This window comes from Dipodomys merriami, unplaced genomic scaffold (assembly GCF_024711535.1).
Source record: "Dipodomys merriami isolate MVZ:Mamm:240054 unplaced genomic scaffold, mDipMer1.0.p SCAF_10, whole genome shotgun sequence".
Taxonomy (NCBI): Eukaryota; Metazoa; Chordata; class Mammalia; order Rodentia; family Heteromyidae; genus Dipodomys; species Dipodomys merriami.
The window spans coordinates 11,609,558-11,628,440 of record NW_027202271.1 but is presented as its reverse complement, the minus strand read 5'-3'; the positions used below and the strand labels follow the sequence as shown (position 1 = coordinate 11,628,440).

The window sequence follows — 18,883 nt, the reverse complement described above, 5'->3', positions numbered from 1 at the left end:
TGGTAGAGCGCTCGCCTTGAGCTGAAGAGCTGAGGGACAGCGCTCAGGCCCAGAGTTCAAGCCCCACGACCGACAAAAAAAAAAAAAAAAAAAAAGTGGCTCTGATGATCCTTTACTTATCTGTATTTTTTTTTTGCCTCCTTCATCAAGTTATTAAGGAAAGCAGGAGGCTGAATATTAGCTATCTTTAAAAACAACACAATACTATGCAGAAAGTGTTTGCATTTGACTGAACAAATTCAGTACTGTATTGAAAAACCATTATTACTGACCTGGCCTTGGTACTAAAATTATCTTAAACAAACTTACATTTTTGATAACTTTAAAACCAAATTTCATCTCAAATATATTTTAAAATAATACAGTTAACTTATAAAGTGGCTATGTTCTCTGTTTATTTTCTGAAATGTGTAACAGAAACCAATTACAGCATTCTTTAAAAAGCAAATGCATCTTTAAAGCAGGTAATTATTAAACGAAGTAAGAAATATATAAATATAATGCCATTTTAATAAAAAGTCTGATTTGTTTTCTTTCTTGTGGTACTGGGGATTGGCTTTAGGGCCTCATACTATACCAGTGCTTTTCATTCAAGATTCTCCACCAGTCCTTTTTGTGTTGGTTATTATTATTATTATTATTATTATTAATTTTGTGTCAGTGCTGGGGCTTGAACTCGGGATTTGGATGCTGTCCCTGAGCTTTTATTCGGTAATTTTAAAAATTGTTGTTATAAAGATGATGTACAGAGAGGTTACAGTTACATAAGTCAGATAAAGAGTGCATTTCTTTTTTGGACAATGCCACCTCTGCCCTCCACTGAGCTTTTTGGCTTAAGGATGGTACTCTACCGCTTGAACCACAGCACCACTTTTGGATTTTTGCTGGTTGGCTGGAGATAAGAGTCTTGTGATTTTCTTTGTCCAGGCTGGCTTTGAACTGAGATCCACAGATATCAGCCTCTTGAGTAGCTAGGATTACAGGTGTGAGCCATTGGCACGCAGCTCATGGTTTTGTTCTTTTTTCTGTTTCTTTCTTCCTTTTTTTTTTTTTTTTTTTTTTGATTTTTGATTTTTGGTGTGCCAGTCCTGGGGCTTAAACTCAGGGCCTGGGTACTGTCCCAGTCAGCGGGGACCGTGATCCTCCTATTGTGCTTTCCCTTGTCACAAGGATGGCAGGCGTGTGCCAGAGGACCCAGCCACTGTGCTTCTGCATTTGCTAGGATGACAGGTGCATGGCATCATATCTAGATACTGGTTGAGATGGAGTCTTGCAAACTTTATTTATTTATTTATTTTGCCTAGGCTGACTTCAAATGAAGATCCTCACATCTTGGCCTCCCAAGAAGCTAGGATTACAGGCTTGAGCCCTTATGCCTGGTGAAAAGTCTAATTTTTAAAATAGTACCTTTTCTTAAATCAAGGGATAGAGGTTGCAATTAAATCCAATCCATGTTGAGCCCAGACTATGTAAGGTATTGTGTTAGAAGATGAAAAGAATAACAAGGTATAAGAAAATTATCTTCGGGCTGGGAAGGTGGCTATTCCTCAGCACCACATAAGCAAAAAGAAAAAAGCCAGAAGTGGCGCTGTGGCTCAAGTGATAGAGCGCTAGCCTTGAGCTGAAGAGCTGAGGGACAGCGCCTAGGCCCAGAGTTCAGGCCCCACAACCGGACCCCCAAAAAAAAGAAAAGAAAAGAAAATTATCTTCATCCTCTACGAGTTTAAAAGAGGACAAGATACAGGGGAGGTTAAATAAATATAGATGAATTAATTGATGTGAATAGCAGTACACATTGTATTATAATCTATTACTGTGCACACATATTGACTAAGAAAACAATCCATCCGCTAGTTCTAAGGATAAAGTGACAGCAATCTCAAAGATGAATAGATCTTTGAAACAAGATAGCTTAATTAGCTACACAATGTTTATTCTACTGAGTCATGCTTCTTCAATCTTCAATGTGTGATAGACTCTCTAAATGGCAATGACAATAGCTATGCCTAAAATTGGACCAGTGATGGGGAATGGTTGTACAGAAACAGGGGTCTTGGAGGCAGGAGAGTCAAGGACAAGCATATTGCTTTGAGGTGTCCTGGAACTGACTTCTCTGTTTCCTGTCCCCCCATATGAGTCTTGCTGAGATAAAGCATGGCTCTGAAATAAGGAATCCTCAGTTACTGTCAAATATCCTTTTATATCAAGGTAGTTAATATAGACAAGGTTCCTATAAATACTACCTGACAAGGGATGGAAATCTTAAGTAAGGGTCTAGATATAAATGGGAAGGATGGAAGAGGATACATTGATCAAGATGCATTATATTTAATGACCTGATTTGTTGAATTGAAACCCTTTTATTAAACTACTTAAAGATAATTTAAAAAATAAAATTTAAAAGCCAGGTGCTGGTGGCTCACATCTGTAATCCCAGCTTCTCAGGAGGCTGAAATCTGAGGATCATGATTTGAAGCCAGCCTAGGCAGGAAAGTCCATGACACTCTTATCTCTAATTAACCACAAAAAAATCTAGAAGGGGAGATAGGACTCAAGTAGTACAGTCTTGACCAAAAAGAAGAAGCTCAAGGACAACACCCAAGCCCTGAGTTCAAGCCGCAGGACAGACACAAAACCAACACCTTGCTCTTTACAGAGTGTGATTGTTATGATCAGTGGTATTATTATTCTGTTTTTTTTCCCCCTTGTAGTTCAGCACTTATTCGGGTACTCATCCAGCACATATTGAAAATGCCCATCTTCATTCTTCCAATGTCACAAGGATGACAGGCATGTGCCAGAGCACCCAGCCACTGTGCTTGTGCATTTGCTAGGATAACAGGTGCATGGTACCATACCTAGATACTGGTTGAGAAATGCATATCAGGCCATCTTCAAGTCCCAAGGGGCTTTAGAAGACACACACACAGATCAGCAGATTCATTCCATCTGTTGCAACTGAGATAGCACCAGGCAGGCAGGGTGAGACAGGACAGCAAATGAGGACCTGCTGTACTCTGGTCCAGCAGGCCTCTGGGGAGACACATAATTAATATAAACATACTGTGGCAAGACACCTCTCTAGCTCTGTTTATTTTGTACACAAACCTAGCCATTAGTTTCAACAAACATTTATTAAACATCTGCGCAGTATCAGGCCATGGCCAAGGCCAAGACAATAAGGAAATGCTCTTCTATAGCCTGATAGTTCCCCAAAGCCCCTTTCATCCTCTGACTCAGCAAACCTTGTAAAACAGTCCACACACTGGTACTGCATTTCCATTTTACAAATGGAGAAGCCGAGAACCAGAAGGTAGAGTTCTCTTCTGAATATCACACAGAAAATAAACAGAAGTCAAGCGGAAGAGTGGCTCAAGTATTAAAGCACAAGCCTAGCAAGCATGAGGCCCTGAGTTGAAATCCCAGCATTAATACATATGGTTGTATGTAGTTTGAGAGAATATGCAAATAAAAAGATAGATTAAGCTGGGCACTAGTGGTTCGTGCCAGTAATCCTATCTGTTCAAGAGGCTGAGATCTGTGGATTGAGGTTTGAAGCCAAGCCTGGACAGGAAAGTCTTTGAGGCTCTTCTCTCCAATTAACTATCAGAAAATCACGTGTAAAGCTATGCTCAAGCAGTAGAGTGCCAGCCTTGAACAAAACAGCTAAGAAACAATGTCTAGGCCTTAAGTCCAAGACCTAGTACAGAAAGTTGGAAGGAAGGAAGGAAGGAAGGAAGGAAGGAAGGAAGGAAGGAAGGAAGGAAGGAAGGAAGAAAGGAAGGAAAGAAGGAAGGAAAGAAATAAAAGAATAAACAGAAGGACCAAAATCTATTCATTTAATTATATATTATTTAAAACTCTATTTACCATATCTCCAATATTTTCCCCCACACTGCCATTTGGCATTTAATTAAAGGGGTTTTCGGGCCATCGGTGTATACCAGGAGGATCTACTTTGCTTGTTTATAATCCGTCATTGTGAATACCATGGAAAAGATGAATCTATAGTTCATGTTAGCGCTGCTTAAGTCTAAGTGATAACAATATCATCTCTGATCACTTAATAGTTTCCACAAAATTGTGTCTTTTCTTGTGTAAAACTCACCCTGTTGAATCAGATATTTGATCAGTAAATTAAGCAAGAACTAAAATTTTGCATGCATTTGGAATTTTGCATGGTGTGTGCAGACACTGAACTCAGAGTCTTGTGCTCTTGATTAACATTTTTGCCCAAGGTGTTTGGGAATTCAATTAGGTCATCTCCTCAGACTAATATTGAGCAAAATGAAAATTAAAGCACCTGCCATTTATGACTAAGATCTACTTTACCATAATCCTAAAGGATCTTGTTTGACATTCTGAGTGATGTGTGTGTGTGTGTGTGTGTGTGTGTGTGTGTGTGTGTGTGTGTGTGTGTGTGTGCCAGAAGTAGGGCTTGAACGCTACCACTTAGGACACACTTCCGCTTAAGACTTTTGCTGGTTAAGTGGAGATTGAAGTCTGTCTTGTCCACCTGGGCCAGATTCAAACTCTGAATGCTCAGATCTCAGCCTCCTGAATAGCTTGGATTATAAGCATAAGCCTGTAAGCACCTGACACTGTTTATATATTTTTTAATAGCCAAAGTATGCATGCCTTCTGTTGCATATATTTTGGCCCTTCCACTTTGGAACTGATTTCTATAATGTCTTATCCTATACTTATTTCTAATCATACTACAAATTCCTAGAGAAGAGCAGCCACCTTATGGCTCTGGGAGTAGGGCCAAGGCTAACAATATTTGCTGAATGGAATTTAAATTATGGCTGACCTTACTATTCCCTAAATGGGAAGCATTAGGAGCTAATGGTTAAGCATGAAACTGGAGAATGAGAAGCCTTACGGAGAGATCCAGCTCTTGCAGTAAACAGCTTATCTTGAGAAAGTTGCACAGACTCACTGAGCCCCATGGCTTTCAATATGGACCTTAACAATCACTTCTTAGGGCCCTGATAGGAAATGTGAAGGCAATGTCAGCCAGACCACTTGCAATTATCAAGGCCACTTCCAGCGATTGTTCCAGAATTCCCCCTTTCCTCCTTTTAGATGAATGCGCTCTTTTCACTATGATAGATGGAAAGGTCAAAGTTCCAGTGCAAATTACCCATACAGCATCTGTCACAAAAAGCTTTGCATTTGCTGAAAATAATTGCTGAAAGATTTGTGCTCGGGTTGGTTATAGAGCAAGCTTTTTCCTTTCTCAATTCTGCCTTCTTTTAGTTTTGTGTTAATGCTGATTGGTGAATTGTTTCAAATTAGATATTACTTTGAATAATCAGATCTACCTTTATAAAGCTATGATAAATTAATTACTGTTCCAGGAAATCAAATTTTCGAAGGACATAAAACAGGAGTCTGAATGCTTAATGTAGTTTCTCTAAACTAGGTTTGTTAAAATGTTCTCTGTATTTATCAGAGAGATAAAGTTAACCCCAGTTTTGAGAGTTATGATAGCATTTAGAAATTCAATTAGATGATCTCCTCAGGCTAATACTGAGAAAAATGAAAATTAAAGCACCTGCCACTTATGACCAAGATCTTACCATATAGCTAAAGGTCTGCTTTAAACCTACTGATGTGTGTGTGTGTGTGTGAGAGAGAGAGAGAGAGAGAGAGAAAGAGAGAGAGAGTGTATGTGTGTATTGATAAGTGAAGCTTGAACTCAGGGCCTGGGCACTGTCCTTGTGCTTCTTTGCTCAAGGTTACCTTCTACCATTTTGATCCACAGCTCCTCTTCTGACTTTCTGGTAGTCAATTGGAGAGAAGAGTCTCAAGGACTTTTCTCTGCACAGGTTGCTTTGAACCATGATCCTTACATCTCAGCCTCCTGGGTAGCTAGGATTACAAGCATGAGCCACTGGCACCTGGCTTCTGAGTCTTCTTCTTCTTTTCTTTAAAGCAAATTCTGATTTGGGCATTTAATCTGAAGGGTGAGAATTTTGGAGTATTAAGGAAAAGGTTAGGCCATGCATGATGGTTCACACCTATAATGTTTGCCTCTGGAAGGCAAAGCAAGGAGGGTTATGAGTTCAAGGTTATCTGGGGCTATACAATAAAATTCTGTCTCAACAAAATCAATGACAACATAAAATGAAAAAGGAAAGAAGAAGCCAGGTACCAGTGGCGCACACCTGTAATCCTAGCTACTGAGGAGGCTGAGATCTGAGGATGGAGGTTCAAAGCCAGCCCAGGCAGGAAAGTCTGTGAGACACTTACCTCCAATTAACTACCAGAAAATGGGAAGTGGTGCTGTGACTCAAGTGGTAAAGTGCTGGCCTTGAGTTGAAGAGCTCAGGGACAACACCCAGGCCCAGAGTTCAAACTCCATGATTGACCAAGTAAATAAATACATACATACATACATACATACATACATAAATGGAAAGAAGAAAAAGCTTTTCTGTCTTCTCTCATTATATAATTATAGCAAAGAAAAAAGATCCTTTTACAAACATCTCAATTTTCTTACTTCAGTGGGTTTATTATTTGAGCAGAAACTATAATTTACCAGCAAGACCATGAATGGAATTCTCTGGCTCTTAATATTTTCTTTATTCTGTATAGCTTTCCACCTTTTTTATTTTTTTATTTTTTCTGATCCTGGGACTTGATGTCAGGAACTGGGTGCTGTCCCTTAGCTTTTTTGCTTAAGGCTAGTGTTCTACCACTTGAACCACAGCTCCTGCCTGGGCTGAGTTCAAGCTGTAATGTATCTCAGCTAGGATTACAGGCACAAGCTGCCAGCACTGGATGAATATGCCCTCTCCCCTTTCACTTTTGCTAAAAATGATTTTGCAATGGGTGTGCTTTAACCAATCACATGAACACTTAATAGGATAAGGCAATCTCTTCACTGTAGAGAAAGTGCCTGAATTTGCCTTTCCTAAAGAAGGAATGGGACTGCATCACTCACTGCAGAGAAAAGGGAGGAGTCAGCCTGGGCTGCCACCACTGATCAAGATGAAAAACCTCAACCCAGGCCTAACAGCCAGTGTCCCTGGCTTTATAGCTGAGGACATCTAGTTATCCAAAAATGAAGTGAATGTTTCGAACTTAGAAGCAACTTTAGAAATGATCAGATGACATACCCCCCGTGAGCTCTTGGGGATAAAAGCATTTTTGATCAAGACTAGTACTTACATCTTCTTACCTCATTATACCTGGTAGGTTTTGTAATCACACAATGGTCTAATACTTTTACAATGGAAGTCTCTGAGTCACTAGGACTTTGGGGCCCCACTGGCACATGGTAAGTTCAAGTGCAGCTATGGAAACGAGAAGGGATTTCAACCAGGTGATCTCCACTGCTTTAATAAACCTTAGCTAAAAAGTCCATCCATATTTTGACAAAGTCAAGTGAAGGAAGCCATACCCTCAATACCACAGACCGTGTGATTTCATTTGTTACTGTTAGAAGGAGTCCAATCCAAAGACAGAGAGCTCAGGAAAGGTGGCCAGGGTCAGGAGGACGGATTTGGCATGACAATGGAGTGACTACTTACTGGACTACTTGATTAGGTTGTGGTGGCAGCTACACAAAACATGAGTATCCCAAAATATTGATAGGTAATTACAACACACTAAATTGGTCACTTAAAAAGGTTAAAATCATGTTAGAGGATTTTTCTTGGTGCTGATCTTGGGCACTGTCCTTGAGTTTTTTTGCTCAAGGCTGGCACTCTACCACTTTAGCCACATCCAGCTTTTTGACAGTCAACTGGAGATAAGAGTCTCACAGACTTTCTTGCCGGGGCTGGCTTCAAAGTATGATGCTCAGATCTCAGCCTCCCGAGTAGCTAAGATTACAGGCGTGAACCACCAGCACCTAGTGTTAGATGTATCTTATCACAGTTAAATGAAACATAGAAATAAACCCCAACAAGGCAACAGTGTAGAGAATAAATAGGCAAATGGGTGTAGGGATTGCTTGGAACTGTTCCACTGTGGGTCCCCCTTTCTGAGAGGGATGGTAGACCCTCACCATTGCTAGACAGGGAGATTCCAGAGAAACAAGCCAGGTGATGTATACTTCCAGAAAGTCAGAGAATCAAGGCCCCAGGTTTGAGGATTCCCTGAAAACATGTCCCTACTGATTAAGAGAAGTGGTTCCAGGGTTCCATCACCAATCTAGGGTAATATACTAAGACTGCCTGGAGCAGGCCAAGGGAAGGACAGGCTTCCAAGGCTGGGGACATGGCCAGAGCTGTTTCCTGTGGACCCATGCTTAGAGTCGCAACGTAAAAACCCTACCCAAAGTTTTGTCCACCCAGCAGGGAGCTAGCCACAAGAAGTTTTTGTGTACAGAACTCAGGACAGTAATGCATCCATGTCCACAGCACACCAGTGGGTCCTGTTTCAAAAAATAAAATAAATAAAAGGCAGTAATAGATATCTGCCAGTGTTCAAGTCAGACTGGATTACAAGACACTTGCTCAGGTCAAATGTAGAAACTGAAGAAAAACCTCTTTAGGGTAGAAACTGCCACTAAAGTGTTAAATATTAATAAAATAGACTCAGAACCATCAGCATGGTGTTGTAACAATGTATTGTCTCATAGTTCTAATATCTTAAATTTTTAGAGAGAGAGTGTGTGTGTGTATGTGTGCGTAAACTGGAGCTTGAATGCAGGGCCTATGTGCTATCTTTAAGCTTTTTTACTCAAGGCTAGTGCTCTACCACTTGAGAAACTTGAGCTTTTTGATGGTTAAGTGGAGATAAGAGAGTCTCACTTCCTGCCTTAGCTGGCTTTGAACTCTGTATGTGTGTGTGTATGTACGAATGCACCTGCACACGCTTATGTACAGTGCTGAAACTAGAGCTTGAACTCAGGGCCTAGGTGCTGTCCTTGAGTTTTCCCAATGAGGCTGGTCCTCTACCACTTGGGCCACAGTTTGCCTTTGGGCTTTTGGGTAATTAATTAGAGATCAGAGTTTCATTAATTTTCCTGAGTGGGCTAGCTTTGAGCCATAATCTTCAGACGTTAGTCTCCTGATTAGATGGGATTAAAGGCATGAGCCACTGGTGCCCAGGTAATATAGTACATCTTTGAATTCAACCTAAGAGATTCTAGAACTTGCAGGCCATATGATTGTCCAGAGACTCTGCTACTCAAATCACCACCTCACGTGGGAGTTGCTTTCACACCCAGAAATGCTCCCATGACCACCCTAATCTCAGCACACCAGCTTCAAAATCCTGTCCAGGAACAAACTACCTCCTTCTACCCATTTTGGTCATTATCAAATGATCAAAAATACCAGCAGATAACACTTCATAGAAGGGACTGAAGGCACGTCTCGCTGTCTTACTTTATATGAGAAGGCGACTCAGCCATCTGTTTTGGTATTCATGCCAAGTTGGAGCCATTCTGGAAGACAGTTCTTCTCTCTCCCACCCCCACTCCAGTCCTGGGGCTTGAACTTGGGGCCTGGGCATTGTCCCTGAGCTTCTTTTGCTCAAGGCTAGCACTCTATCACTGGAACCACAGTGCCACTTCTGGCTTTTTCTGTGTATGTGGTACTGAGGAATCAAACCCAGAGCTTCATGCATGCTAGGCAAGCACTCTACCACTAAGCCACCTTCCCAGCCCCAAGGAAGGAACTTCTTTATGTTGCCTAGATTACATCTTTCCAACGGACCCTTGGATCATTTTAGAGCATTCCATTTTCAAAGACTGTGGTGCACAGATGTTTACCATATGAATTACAGCATTAGGTCAAGTCATAGGGCTTTGATAAACAGTAAACGAAATAACACATGTCAAATATCAGTATCTGGCAGATAACAATGTACGCACACACATCCCACACTGTAGGTATTAGGCCTCTGTCAGTCACAAATGACAAACACGATTCAAAATAGTTTAAGCAAAAAGTGAGAGGAGCAGGAAGAGAATATCATTAATTATAATATTATTTCTTAAAACATTTTTTTTTTAGTGATACTACTGGGACTTGAACTCAAGATCTGTACTTGCTAGACTGGCACTCAACCACTTGAGCCATGCCACCAGACAAATGAAAAAAGAAGCAAAAATGTGTAGTGGCTTTCAAGAATGACTGGATCCAGGACTTAAGTGATCTTTAAAGGACTGCTCTTCCATTACCCCCCTTTAATGTTCTGTTTTATTTTATTTTTTTATTTTTAGACAAGCTTCATAAAGTATAATGGGCAAGATAATAATTAGCAGACCTTGAGGGGGAAAAAACAAACCTTTGCTACCTAGAGTAGGTTCCCTGCTAGTCAGTTCATTCATCAAAATTTTATTGAGTGTCAAGCAAGGTTTTAGAGCCATGAATAAAGCAGTGACCAACACAGACAAAACTGCTACCCTTGTGGAATTTACCTTCAGGTGGAAATTGAGTATTGTGGCTTGGGTATGTCTTGAGGCGCTGAAAGCTGGGTTCTAGATGTGGTAATGTCCAGGTCATACAACCCACAAGATGAGGCTTTGTATATGGTAATTAGTTTGTGATGGGATCACTCTGAGAAGGGATTCATGCAGTTCTGGAAGGACCCATGTGCTTGAATAGGCCTGGACTCTGATGCTCTCTGATATACTGTACTATCACATGACCTCAGCTTTTCTTATTCATGTCCTAGGGCCACCCACCATGTTTTGAACAGCCAAAAGGGAGGAGAGGTCCTCACCAGAGACAGAACTGATGGGACCACCCAGTCTTAAGGCTTTCAGTCTCCAAAGTTTCAAACTTAATCAGCCTTTTTTTTAAAAAATAAGGTAAAAGGCCTCAAGTATTTTATTACAGCCACACAAATGGCACTAATATGGAAGGGATCTTTCAGAAGATGAAGAATGTTAAATGGACTTCAGAAAGATAAAAATGTTCTCCTTGGAGACCAGGTACTGGAGGCTCCTGGCTATAATCCTAGCTACTTCAGGAGGCTGAGATCTGAGGGTTGAAAGTCAGCATGGGCAGGAAAGTCTGCGAGACTCGTATCTCCAATTAACCATGCAAAAGCCAGAAGGAGAGCTATGGCTTATGTGGTAGAGCACCAGCCTTTAAGGGACAGTGCCCAGTCTTTTGAATTCATGCTTTAGCACAGAAGAAAAGAACGAGGAAAAGGAAAGGAAGGAGGGAAGGAAGGAAGGAAGGAAGGAAGGAAGGAAGGAAGGAAGGAAGAAAATGCTCTTCTACAAACTTAGGTCACATTTTATACCATAATTTCAATCAAGAAACCTTTCTCATCACCAAGCAAGTAGTTTTACCTAGTTTACCTTTCTTTCCTTATACAGGGAACCCAAACCTCAGGTCTGCACATGGATAAATATCTTAATCTTTGGATTTGGAATGCATGGAGCTTACCTATTTATATAATCATTTTTGTATACGTTTTTGTGATATGTCTGCTGTTACAACTTTCTGGCATTTTGTTCCTGCAGGATTAGGGGAGGATTCAGGACCTTTCCCTTTCTAGACAATACTCCAATACTAGAGTCATAGTCTAGCCTTCTATTTTTTAAGTAATTTCTTCTTCTTCTTCTTCTTCTTCTTCTTTTCAAGAGTATTTTGAGATTTAAAAAAATAGCACTTTCCTCTATGGCTTCCTTCCAAGGAGGATGCTAGTTACTTAGTAAAATCCTGCAAAAACCTGGTAATTTGTGACTCATTTAAAAACTACTCCTCTCAGTAACTTTAATTCTGTTTTGCTGTGTTAACCTTCATGCGAGTGAAAGCCTAGAGACCAACGTTTTTGTAATCCCAGGAGATGTGGCCCAATATGAGAAAAATTTATCTCCAGGGAGGGAATGTTTTCATGAATCATTTTAGACTGTATGTTTATGATCATATACAGTGTGTGTGTGTGTGTGTGTGTGTGTGTGTGTGTGTGTGTGTGTGTGTGTGTGTGTGTGTCCAGTAGTGGGGCTTGAACTCAGGGCCTTTCTCTTGCTTGACTTTTTTCCCTTTCAAGGCTGGCTCTCTACCACTTGATCTCCCTCTCTACCACTTGATCCACACATCCACTTTCAGTTTTTCTGCTGGTTAATTGGAAATAAGAGTCTTTTCAATTTATCTGCCTGGCCTGGCTTTGAACAGAGCTTGGGTCCTCAGATCTCAGGCTCCTGAGTAGCTATGATCACAGGTATGTACCACCAGCTCCCTGCTTCAAATTCAGCTTTGCAGGAATGCACAAATTATCTGATCCATTGCCCTCATCTGAAATCATCCAGATTTACCATTTTTAATGCAATATTGATTCTACAACTGGAAGACTGTCAGTGCACACAGCTGCATTTAAAGTAGGCCCTGGTCTAATAGATCGGTATTAGAATCCACTTTAAATAAATTCAGAGTTGCTTGAGTGTGTGTGTGTGTGTGTGTGTGTGTGTGTGTGTGTGTGTGAAAGAGAGAGAGTGAGGGATAAGAACTGGTTGCCATTGTCATCATTTTATTTATTAAGTAATATTTCAAATGATGAGTCCAACTGTTTTTTTCTCAATTTAGTCTGGCTTTCATTCGTCTCCCTATCTGTTCTGCTCTGGCTCACATCTTTTGTTAGGACAGTAATTTATTTCTTTAATCCGGATATAATGGCCAAATGGGTCATTTGGCGCAATCAGACCCCATCGCTAAATCTTGGAATTAAACAAAAAATGGATTTTTAATGGAAAACCTCATCAGCTCCCCTCATTTTGATGTGGCTTTACCCAGCTTGTACCTTCCTGTGCCTGATGGACCAAAGTCAACTGAAAGATGGGAGCCACCTGGCCTATGGGGACATCCCCTTTCTGGGATTAGTCTTAATCCAGGGGTAGACCCCCCCTCCCCAACATCCTCCCACCCCTAAAAGGTGAATAACTTTATCTTTGCATTCCAGCGATGAGCTACTAGCCTTTCCTATCCTCCTCTTCCTCCTCTACTTCCTCTTTCTTCTTTGTTGGTGCCTATACTGGGGCTTGAACTCAGGGCCCGGGGCGCTACCATCTTAGTTTTTTCCTGATCAAGGCTAGTGCTCTACCACTTGAGCCACAACTCCACTTCTGGCTTTTTGCTGATTAACTGGAGATAAGAGTCTCACTGTGTCTCCTCCCTGGTCTGGCTTTGAACCTTGATCCTCAGATCACAACATTCATGTGTCAGTGTGTCTGTGTTCATGTGTCACCAGCACTGGGACTTTTTGCTTCTTGACTTGGTGCACCATCCTAATTCTACCTTTTGAGGCATAGAACTTTTTCAGGGACCAGACGGGCTGTCTCCACTAGGCCTTGTCTGCTCTTCCCTTCCCTCCAGCAGAGATCCTGGTCAGGCCTGGAGGAATCATGCCCAACTTCCCTTCCCCCTCTCCCCCACTACCCCCCTCCCCAAATGTAGGCGGAGACGACAGGGCTGCAGCACTGGGCTAGTTTCGTAAACGTTGGAGGACAGCTGCACTTAGCATCCAGAAAGCCCCTCGGCCCACTCCCTGCCAAAGCCAAGCTCGGAGAGGCTGGGGGCTTGTAGGTGGGTTGGACAGAGATGCAAAGTGGGTCCCTCCAGGGGTGCGCTCCCTTCCTCCCTCGCTCCCTCCCTCCCAGGCTGGGCGTCACCCCCTGAGCCTTCAATCTCCACCCCACCCCACCCCCAACCTGTTTGGGGCTGGGCAAACGGACGTGACTGGCAGGAGAGGGGGTGGATGCGTCCTGGCCCTGTGCGCCAGGCCGGGGGGGCCTCGGAGCGCGGACCCCAGCTGCCGCAGAAGGAGGAAGGCGGCGGGTGGGAGCGAGGTGGGGGGGAGTGCCGGCCGCCGCTCCGATTGGCTGCTCCAGCGGCCCCCTCCCGGGCCGCGCGGCCCCCTCCCCGTCTCCTGCTTCCCCGCGGCGGTGCCCACCAGACCGGGGACGCGCTGGGGCGGGACCCGCCTCCCCGGCCCGCACCCGATCCCCGGGGAGCGCGGGGGATCCCAGGCAGACGGCGGGCGCGGGAACCCCGGGGTCCCACCCCACCCCGGAGCCTCCCGATCGCAGAGAGGCGGGGCCGATTCGGACCCACCAGCCCGCACCCCCCCCCACACACACACCCTCGCCGCCCCTCGGGCTGGGCTCCGAGAGCTCCAGGCGCCCCGCGCGCCCCTGATTTACCTTCAGCCGTGCCATGCGAGGAGCCGCGGGGAGCCCGCCGAGGGGGGTGGCTGCGCCCCGGCTCGCTGCGATCGCCGCGGCGGCTTGAAACTCCCCGAAGTTGAGAGGCAGCGGGAGGCTGCCGCCCGCCGGGAACCCGGGGGACAGGAGCGCGGCCGGAGCTGGGGGGACGGACCCGGACAGACCGACGGACCCGCGGGACGCGCCGCCGCCACCGCCCATTCCCGGAGCCCCCGGAGCCTCCCCGCTCCGTGAGTTGTTCTTAAGACTGAGGACTTCTTCAGCATTTCCGTTTAGTTGTTTATAGCATGCGTTTGTCTATTTTCGTGTTCCTTGGAGAGAGCTCGCACCGGACGCACGCCTGTGGTTGGCTTGTTTCTGTTGCTCCTTTGCTTTGCCTGGTGCCAGGACCGAGTCTTGAACTTAGGACCTGGGTGCTGTCCCTGAGCTTTTTGTTTTCCTTCCCACTCAAGGTTGGCGCTCTACCACTTGAGTCACAGCTCCACGTCCAGACTTTTGGTGGTTAATTGGTGAGAAGAGTCTGTTGGACATTTTTTTGGCTGGGGCTTGCTGGCTTCGAACTGCAATCCTCCCATCTCAGCCTCCTGAGTAGCTAGGATTACAGGTGTGAGCCATTGGTGCCAGGCGGGATGCCCACTTTTTATGGATGTATTTTTTTAATGAGAGAGAGAGAGAATGCACCCTAAATGTCCGTGAGCAGGAGTGATCTAGGCGCACAAAATGCTTTTCGCTGTAAAACGACAATCTGGAGCTTCACAGGGTGTCGTGAAAGCCATTTCAAAAGTTCCTGGGGAGAGAGGAAGAGGGAAATACGGTATGAGTTGTAAAGGTTAACTGATTAAATATGTATGTCTTTTCCACCCTTAAATATATTGTTTGCCAGGTTGGTGGGAGGCTGAGCTGGTGAGAAGGCTCCTGGAAGAGACTCCAGGCGACCATAATGTCTGTGAGGTCACACACACCGCCCACCCTTCTTGGAGCCGTCAGACCCGGGTGCAGAGAGCTGTTGTGTTTGTTGGTGATCACACTGGCGGTGAGCCGGGGTACCTCATGGGTGTGCCCCACTGCTTGCATTTGTGCCACAGATATTGTCAGCTGCACCAACAAAAACCTCTCCAAGGTGCCAGGGAACCTTTTCAGACTGATTAAGAGACTGGATCTGAGTTATAACAGAATTGGGCTCCTGGATTCTGAGTGGCTACCAGTGTCATTTATCCAGCTGAACACACTAATTATACGCCAGAACAACATCACAAACGTGTCCACGGGCAGTTTCGCCACCACTCCCAATTTGAAGTGTCTCGATTTATCATCCAATAAGTTGGAATCGGTGAAAAGCTCAGTGTTTCATGAACTGAAGGTTCTAGAAGTGCTCCTGCTTTACAACAATCACATTTCCTGTCTTGATCCTTCAGCCTTCGGTGGCCTCTCCCAACTACAAAAACTCTACCTAAGTGGAAACTTTCTCACACAGTTTCCTGTGGATTTGTATGTTGGAAGGTACAAGCTGGCAGAACTCGTGTTTCTAGATGTCTCTTATAACCGGATCCCATCCCTACCCATACACCAACTAAGTCGAGTGCCAGGAAAACAGCTGAGGGGCCTCTACCTTCATGGGAACCCATTTGTCTGTGACTGCTCCCTCTACTCTTTGCTGATCTTTTGGTATCACCGGCACTTTAGCTCCGTGATGGATTTTAAGAACGATTACACCTGCCACCTGGGGTCTGACTCCAGGCACTCCCGCCAGCTGCTTCTGATCCAAGAGAGCACTATGAATTGCTCTGACAGCATCGTCAATAGCTCCTTCCATGTCCTTGGCTTTATTCATGAGGCTCATGTCGGAGAAAGGCTGATTGTCAACTGTGACAGCAAGATTGGTAATGGGCATATGGATTTCATCTGGGTCAGTCCGGATAACAGATTGCTGGAGCCCCAGAAAGAGGTGGAAAACTTTCACGTGTTGTACAATGGAAGTCTGGTGATCGAAAGCCCCCGATTGGAGGATGCTGGGGTTTATTCTTGCATTGCGATGAACAGGCAGCGCCTGTTAAACGAAACAGTGGATATCACCATCCACGTGAGCAATTTCACTGTCAACAGATCCCATGCTCACGAAGCATTTAACACTGCATTCACCACTCTCGCCGCCTGTGTGGCCAGTATTGTTTTGGTCCTATTGTACCTGTATCTCACACCATGTCCGTGCAATTGTAAAACCAAGAGACAGAAAGCTATGCTAAACCAAAGCCATGTTCATTCCTCTATTCTCAGTCCTGGTCCGGCTAGTGATAACTCGGCAGAGGATCGCAAGGCAGGTAAAAGAGTAGTGTTTTTGGAGCCGCTGAAAGAAACTGCAGCAGGGCAGAATGGGAAAGTCAGGCTCTTCCCCAGTGAGACAGTGATCGCTGCCGAGGGCATCCTAAAGTCAGCCAGAGTGAAATCTGATTCCGATTCTGTCAATTCTGTTTTCTCAGACACACCCTTTGTGGCAGCCAATTAATTGTGAGCCTGTATTTGTGTGCCATTGTAGTCTAATCTATCTGTATTTCACTTGTCCTGCAGCGTAGAAATAAACAAAAAATAAATCACAGGATAGAGTGTGTGTGTGTGTGTGTGTGTGTGTGTGTGTGTGTGTGTGTGTGTGTGTGTGTGTGTGTGTGTGTGTGTGTTTGTGCATGTGTGTGGCAGTCCTGGGGGTTGAACTCAGGGTCTTGTCCCTGAGCTTTTCCACTCAAGGCTAGCACTCTACCAACATGAGCCACAGCTCCACTTCCCACTTTTTTTTTTTTTGATGCATAATTGGAGATAAGTATCTCATAGTTTTTCCTGCCTTGGCTGGCTTTGAACCATGATCCTGAGGTATCAGCCTCCTGAGTAGCTAGGATTACAGGTTTGCACTACCAGCACTTGGCTATTTTTTTTTTTGTTGTTGTTTTTGAGAGGAAAACCAAATGCTATCTTCACATGGTTGATATGAAATGAAGTAAATTACTTTGGTTCTTTAGGTGTGGGACAAAGGTAAGGTTATTTTTCTCTTTATTTATTTTTGGTGCCCAGCCTGGGTCTTTTACTCAGGGCCTTATAATTTCCCCTTATCTTTTTTTTTTTTTTCTCAAGCCTGGTACTCTATCACTTGAGCCACACTTTCATTTTTGACTTTTTGTTGGTTAATTGGAGATAAGAATTTCACAGATGTTTGTCCCTGGGCTGGCTTTGAACTGGTATCCTTAGATCTCAGCCTTCTGAGTAGGTAGAATTACAGGTGTAAGGCACTGGTGCCCAACCAGGGTTATTATTATTATTATTATTATTATTATTATTATTATTATTATTATTTCATTATTGAATGTTTAGGGTTATTATTATTATTTCATTATTGAATGCTTAGGGTTATTATTATTATTATTTCATTATTGAATGTTTTAATTCAGTAGTTAGTATTTAATATCACTGATGATTTCAGAGCTGACCTGGAAGGGGATGTGACTGATACTATCCTTTTATTCAGAACTCATAAAAGAAAAAAAATCCACATATTATTCATGTTGTTTAAAATAGAGATTTTGCTAACTTACAAGGACAAAAGTTGGGAGTTATTTTTAAAAGAAAAAGTATTAGTAGTGCCTGATTTTATTTTTATAAGATTTAGGGAGAAAGAGTTGAGCAGTGATGATTTATAGAGCCTAAAGTTAGATTTGGGAATTCCTCAGACCAGTTTAAACAAACTTCACTGATAAAATTTATTGGATAATTTTTGTGTTCTTCATGGTGTTAATGCGGAAATGTACATGGGTTTGTCTTATTTTTTACTCTGTATGCTTGTACAAAATATCTCATGGAAGACAAAGTCGTCATTATTTGCAGTCAAGATATGTAAGTGTCAACATCAGAATGTCTAGTAACTTCTAGCTGACTGATACTTGTTCATTTGTAAATCTTAAATTACATGAACTATGAAATAGACCCAAGTGTATTGTGGCTTTAGATATTTAAATCAATGCAAATATTTGTAGTTATCCGTGACTTGATGTTCTGTTTTGACTACTTAAAAATCCATAAATCTAAGATGTTTTATGTGATTAGATTGTGCTATTTTGTGTCAAGCATCCACTATAGCAAATTATATCTCCAAAATTCTTTTTTATTGCTTTCATTTTGGTGTGGGGACTTGAACTTAGGTCCTCACACTCTGCCTTTGATTTTTTTTTTTGCTTATGGCTGGTGTTTTACCACTTGAGCCACAGCTCTACATCCTCTCCAAAATTCTTGTTGCTACAGTAGAGTTTTAGAGGGAGGGAAAGGAGGCTTTGTTCTATTCTAGAACAATTCATATTTCATCACATTTTACTCTGATATCATTAGGCCCTTCAACCCCTTAAGATATTCCCGTCTCTGATGGGAATTGATCAAGTCCAGTGTACTGACTGAACTTTCTGTCATTGCACAATAGCTGGACATTCTTGGTTTCAGATCCAGGAATGTTTAAAGTTCCTTCCCATGCTGGAATGGATGTGTTCCTGGTCTTTTGAGAGTCGTTACAACTTCTTCATTGGTGTTGTTTGCTGAGGCAACCCTGGGTTGGGATAAGGATAGACAGGAGAGCCAGGCATTGTAGAGCTCAAAGAGACATTGCTATGTTTCCTATCCCTGTGTCTTCCCCTTTCTCATCGATGAGTGAGGCTCAGAGAGAGTTGTGGATAGGCTAAAGAAGAACAATCAGTGGCAGAGATAGAAGGAAAG

At 43.2% G+C, this 18,883-nt stretch overlaps 2 protein-coding genes across 3 annotated transcripts in view; one reads left to right on the top strand and one right to left on the bottom strand.

Moving 5' to 3' along the window:
• Positions 1-14,203, bottom strand: part of Pced1b (PC-esterase domain containing 1B) — an 88,216-nt gene extending 74,013 nt beyond the window's left edge. The window contains exon 1 of the mRNA XM_070039489.1: positions 14,120-14,203. The gene's annotated coding sequence lies outside the window, so the exon portion shown is untranslated. The remainder of the gene's footprint in view (positions 1-14,119) is intronic.
• An 80-nt stretch (positions 14,204-14,283) lies between these two features.
• Amigo2 (adhesion molecule with Ig like domain 2) lies at positions 14,284-18,106 on the top strand. 2 transcript variants are annotated; one of them, XM_070039453.1, is made up of 2 exons: positions 14,284-14,370; positions 15,024-18,106. In XM_070039453.1, the coding sequence occupies exon 2, from the start codon at positions 15,081-15,083 to the stop codon at positions 16,641-16,643; it is 1,563 nt and encodes a 520-aa protein (XP_069895554.1). In that variant the 5' UTR covers positions 14,284-14,370; positions 15,024-15,080; the 3' UTR covers positions 16,644-18,106. The 2 variants fall into 2 exon arrangements, with proteins under 2 accessions (XP_069895554.1, XP_069895562.1); XM_070039461.1 differs by lacking the exon at positions 14,284-14,370 and adding an exon at positions 14,532-14,649.
• The last annotated feature ends 777 nt before the right edge of the window (positions 18,107-18,883 follow it).

What these genes read in the sequence shown, in the direction of transcription:
- Amigo2 (XM_070039453.1), top strand. Translation starts at nt 15,081, where the DNA reads ATGTCTGTGAGGTCACACACACCGCCCACCCTTCTTGGAGCCGTCAGA.